The 5,553-nt window shown below is 46.4% G+C and overlaps 1 protein-coding gene across 1 annotated transcript in view; it reads right to left on the bottom strand.

Moving 5' to 3' along the window:
• Window positions 1-5,503, bottom strand: part of LOC111151388 (mitochondrial rRNA methyltransferase 3) — an 8,365-nt gene extending 2,862 nt beyond the window's left edge. Inside the window, exons 1-3 of the mRNA XM_022509375.1 lie at window positions 5,183-5,503; window positions 4,686-4,930; window positions 1,569-1,736 (exon numbers count right to left, since the gene is read on the bottom strand). Coding sequence (XP_022365083.1) covers window positions 1,569-1,736; window positions 4,686-4,930; window positions 5,183-5,499 — 730 coding nt within the window. The 5' untranslated portion in view covers window positions 5,500-5,503. The remainder of the gene's footprint in view (window positions 1-1,568; window positions 1,737-4,685; window positions 4,931-5,182) is intronic.
• Between the last annotated feature and the right edge of the window lie 50 nt (window positions 5,504-5,553).

The following is a 5,553-nucleotide window of genomic DNA, read 5'->3' as shown; positions in this document are numbered from 1 at the left end:
AAAAAAAAAAAAAAAAAAAAAAAAAAAAAAAAAAAAAAAAGAATTGCTAAGCCCAGCCACTTGCACACGCTCTTTCCCAGGACTGCAGGCCAGGGGTCCACCCTCCCCAAACTCATTAGCATAACTCTCTGCATTCTAAGTTACTGCAAAAATTAACCCAACTTCAGGAAAGAGTTAAGTAGGCAAACCAAATTTTAAAAAGAGAACAGAACCCTGCCCACACATTGCACCAATGGGCTTTCCCCAACACCACAAGGACCCAAAGATGGGAGGTGGGCTCTCTGTCAAGAAGCTGGAGGTGAGGGAGGGACAGGGGAGGGGCCAAGACCCACGAGGGGAGCCATCCAGTCTGACCCCTTTCCCATGGGGAGTAAGGGACAAGAGGAGATTTCCCCCCTCGCCCTCATACCCTCCATCCTGGGCACCACTCCAAGTGTTCCCTACTCCTTCCCCACCTCCTCTCTACGCACCACCACCATCAATGTGGAAACCGCCCACCTGCAATATAGAGATACACTTTCAAAACCACACCGGCTCTTGGGGGTGGCTAAGCAGGGTACTGATGATGGAACCCCAGACCAAGCTCTTCATGCTGGTGTCCCTGTATCTACTCCACCTATTCCAACAACGTGGGACAGGGATGAAGGGTTGAAAGGAACACTGAGGCAAGTCTCAGCAGTGGGTGTCATTACTAGTTTACAGTGAATGATCCTCTCCCTCCCACCCTCCCCACAAGTTGTAAGAAGCAGTTTTTAGGTATGTCCCAGGTATTAGGTAAGCCTCTTTAGAACCAAGCCCGCTCATCTCTTTTCTTTTTTTTTTTTTTAAAGTTTTTATTTATTTGAGAGAGAGCAAAAGAGCAGGATGGGGGGCAGGCAGAGGGAAGGGTAGAAGAAGAAGGAAAGCAGACTCCCCGCTGAGCAGGGAGCCTGACATGGGGCTGGATCCCAGGACCAAGGGATCATGACCCAAGCCAAAGGCAGATGCTTAACCAACTGACTGAGCAACCCAAGCGCCCCCTACTCATCCCATTTCTGATGACAGGAGAGAAATGTCATGAGGCTAACTTGTGTGGGGGTGTTTGACCCATCCCAAGGCTAAGACAAATGCATCCCAATTTCATAATCACACTCCGTCTGCATCATTCCTTTTATAGCATTCAGCAGGTCAAGAGTTAGAAAGGTCTCATGTACCCAATATTTTGGTAACTCAAGATCATTACAGGAAGGACCTGAAATGTTAAAACTGGCATCTATTTCTTTCCCTGACTGATTTTAAGTTCTTTAATAATATAGCAGGTGTCAAAATAATTTTAAAAGAGAATCCGCATTTCCTCAAGTACTCAGCCAAGTGCTGAGAACCCCACGTGCATGCCATCTCAATCTTCAGTCTTACCAGGTAGATTCTGTTATCTACCATGTTACAGAGGAGGAAACCGACACTCAGAATATTGCTCACATATAAGCTAATAAGGGGCAGGTTCAAGACTCAAATCCATGAGTGTCTACCCACAGAGCTGGCTCACTTACAAATGGCCACCCGACCCACCCAGCAACAAGTGCTCTGACCTTTGGTGAGTAATACTTTGCTGCAGCCAGCCCCAGCAGCAGATCTCAGAATCGTCCCCAGGTTCCCAGGGTCACGGAGATTGTCACAAATCAACAATAAGGGCAGCAAGTGGCGAAGCTGAGTCTCTGGGTATGTCATCTTAACATGGTCAGGTTTGGCAAAAATCCCTGAGGAAACAAAACAGGTGGTTCACTTGTCTGCTGTGACCAAGGAAATTATTTGGCTTTTCATTACTTTATCCATCTTCCTATATTAAGTTACATGAGCAATACAGGAATACATTCTGATTTTAAAAATTCATACAGGGGCGCCTGGGTGGCTCAGTGGGTTAAGCCTCTGCCTTCGGCTCAGGTCATGATCTCAGGGTCCTGGGATCGAGCCCCACATCAGGCTCTCTGTTCAGCAGGGAGCCTGCTTCCCCCACTCTCTCTGCCTGCCTCTCTGCCTACTTGTGGTCTTTCTCTCTATGTCAAATAAATAAATAAAATCTTAAGAAAAAAAATTTCATACATACAGTCCTACCAGTGATACCCAGCCCCTATAACTGTTTTGCTTTTTTTTTTTTTTCAAAGATTTTATTTATTTATTTGACAGAGATTACAAGTAGACAGAGAGGCAGGCAGAGAGAGGAAGGGAAGTAGGCTCCCTGCTGAGCAGAGAGGCCAATGCAGAGCTCGATCCCAGGACCCTGGGATCATGACCTGAGCCGAAAGCAGAGGCTTTAACCCACTGAGCCACCCAGGTGCCCCTGTTTTGCTTTTTTAAAAGATTTTATTTATTTGACATAGACACAGCGAGAGAGGGAACACAAGCAGGGGGGAGTAGGAAAGGGAGAAGCAGGCTCCCCGCTGAGCAGGGAGCCCCATGTGGAGCTTGATCCCAGGACCCAAGGATCATGACCTGAGCTGAAGGCAGACCCTTAACGGCTGAGCCACCCAGGTGCCCCCCACCCCCATAACTATTTTGGATCAGAGGCTGTATCCCTTCAGAACGTTTCGTTTCATGCATCTACCTACGTATATATACATCTACCCATAAAGAGGCACTATTTTCTTTTGCACAAAAGAGTCACACCCTCTGTTATTCTGTAACCTTATTCAATTCTCTAACACTAGATGTCTTAGAGAACTTCCCACATCGATCCATTCGGAGCTACCTTATTTTAACTGCTTCACGCTATTTTGTAACATGAACATCCCAGGTTTATTTAGCTCTTCCCCAACTGACTGCCATTTAGCTTATTTTCCATTCTTCCCTATTATAAACAACCCTGCAGCGAACATCCCTGTATCTCTATGCACATGTCCTAACGTTTCCTATGAAAAACTCTTGCAAACACAATCAATATATGCTGTGTGTGGGCTCCTAATGTTATCAGAGGCTCCTAAACTGCCCCCCTCCCCCGCCACAGGCCAGTCCAATCTGTTTACACCAAGAACACATAAATACCTACACCTAAAGCCATCAATGAAGGCACCAGGATATTAGGCACCTGTCTAAAGGTCCTGCCCTTAGGAGCCACAGATAGCTTTAAGACCATTCAGTGGGGCAGGGGCCTCAGGAATTCTTTAACTTCTACCTAATCAGCTCTAGTGATAAGAGCTCTCTACCAGAGGCCCTGCTTCTATCACTGGATTTTAGAGAGGTGCTGGAAGTCTGACAGGCGGTCTTATCTCTTTTTCCCTTTGCCCGACCCCGCCCCCCCGATATAAATAATACATAAGAATAAGCTAAATAATATGTATTTTTCAGAGTCATGAAATGAAAGCAGTCATGACAAGGAGGGCTACAGAAGTCCTGGGTGGGCTGGCCACTGTTAGCCCACAGGCCCAAAGTGGCAAGCATAGTGAAAATGAGTGATACCTGCACTGTAGCATAAAGTAAGGAATTAGAAGTGTAGCTAACGAGAGCACAAACACTTAGAGTAAGTGAAAGACTCTAGCAGTCCCAAATCCCCACCCTAGGAGAGTTCTAAGCGTAGGGTCACAGATCCTTATGACTTGCTGGATTACAGAACAAGAGATGGTCCCCAGAATATCCTCTCCCAACTAACAGCTGAACTTTACCACAAAGAAACACATGCACAATGATATGAGAGACCCTGCCCCAACTGCCCCTTACTATCCAAGAGAAAATTCTCCACTTACTGCCATTCAATTATCAGATCTAAGGTATAATTCCAATGTCAAAAAGATATAAAGAATTTAGTTTTGGGGGGCCTGGGTGGCTCAGAGGGTTAAAGCCTCTGCCTTTGGCTCAGGTCATGATCCCAGGATCCTAGGGTCAAGCCCCACATCAGGCTCTCTGCCTGCCTCTCTGCCCACTCGTGATCTCTGTCAAATAAATAAATAAAATCTTAAAAAAAAAAATTTAGTTTTTCCATATTTAGAAAAAATATCTTCCAAGTGCTAATAGACCTCACAGTCTATTAGAATCTTGTTAGAATCAAACAAATAAAGACACCGTTTCCTGTTCAATGGGCCAAGCAGGGTAACAGCTTGCAGCTTACTCCTCAGTAAGTAAGCTTCTAGAATAACGGGTCAACGCCGGAGAGGCATCACCACACTGGCAGAAGTCTTGTGCAAATGGAGGGCTAAATATTTTTGTAAACATTTTCTTATATTTTAGTTGGACATTAAAGGTTGAAGAAATTACCAAAAAAAATTATAATGTTTAAGGAACAGTGGTTATTCCCAGAGACTGTAAAGAACCATAATACAATTGACAGAAAAACTGACTGCAGTTTCCACTGAAAATACTATAAGATCCACAGATTTCAGAACTGTATTTTTGGTGGGTGTCTTTTTTTTTTTTTTTTTTAAGATTTTATTCATTCATTTGAGAGAGAGAGAGCACAAGCAGGGGGAGTGAGAGAGGGAGAAGCAGATTCCCCGCTGAGCTGGGAGCCTGATATGGGGCTGGATCCCAGGACCTGGAGATCATGACCTGAGCTGGAGGCAGATACTTAACCATCTGAGCCACCCAGGTGCCCCTTTTTCTGGGTGTCTTAAGAAAACATTTTGAATTTGGTTCAAATAAAATGTGTTGCCCTAAGACAATTATGAATAAGTAATCCCAGATCTCTACTTCTAGTAACACATAGTATAACCACTGACCCATTATTCCTTGTGGTGTTACTAGGTCGGACCAATCCTTGATATCCTCAAATTTCACCTTAATGAGGCTGACACCTTTCAGCTTATCAATGGGTAGCTCCTTTATGTATTCCAGACGGCTAAAGAAGAAAACTTTGGGCACAGCACCAGCCTTGAGGGCATCTGCAATCAGCCTGCGGCCTTCCAGCAGGATCTTTCCTTGCTTTTCCCGAAATGGCCTGGACTTAACTATTGTCATTACACTGCTGTGGGTGGAAACAAAAAGACAGGTAATTACCAACATCCTTGTTACGGAGACACACCTAGTTCTAAGAGACATAAAGAGCTTCATAGACATAAACGAATTTCAAAGAAAACACTTATTCTGCCCTCCAAGCATAATAAAAACCAGAGAGTTATACCGGGAGAAGTCCTCCAATGGGAGGAAAAACGTTAAGTTCCCGCTGGCAGGTAGGAAGAGAAAGTGGAATACAAAACAAGTCTCAGGAACACATCACCTCAGCCTTCTGTCCCCGGGTAAAGCCTTATCATAGCGAAGCCCCGACTCTTCCCAGGTGCAGGGCGTCTGGGTTGGGGACACCTGAAACGGCTGCTTTGGTCGCTGCTCGTAGGGACTGGCCTCAGCCGCAGCCCTCTGGGGCTGCTTCCCAGGGCCCGTGGGCTTTCGTTCCACGACCTGTCCGGATGGAAACACCACCCTCACGGGGCTCCGCCGCAGCGCCCGGACCCAGCGCCGCCCGTCGAGGTCCCAGGTTTGGACCACCCACAGCAGCGGCCGCGTGGCCCACCACCAGCCCTTTACCAGGGCCGCCATCTTCCCCCGCGCCGTGGGTTGCGTCACGGGAACGCGCCGGCGGCGGCCAGTGAC

This window comes from Enhydra lutris, unplaced genomic scaffold, assembly GCF_002288905.1.
Source record: "Enhydra lutris kenyoni isolate GAN:26980312 unplaced genomic scaffold, ASM228890v2 scaffoldscaffold26, whole genome shotgun sequence".
Classification (NCBI taxonomy): domain Eukaryota; kingdom Metazoa; phylum Chordata; class Mammalia; order Carnivora; family Mustelidae; genus Enhydra; species Enhydra lutris.
This window is presented reverse-complemented; position numbering and strand designations above follow the sequence as displayed.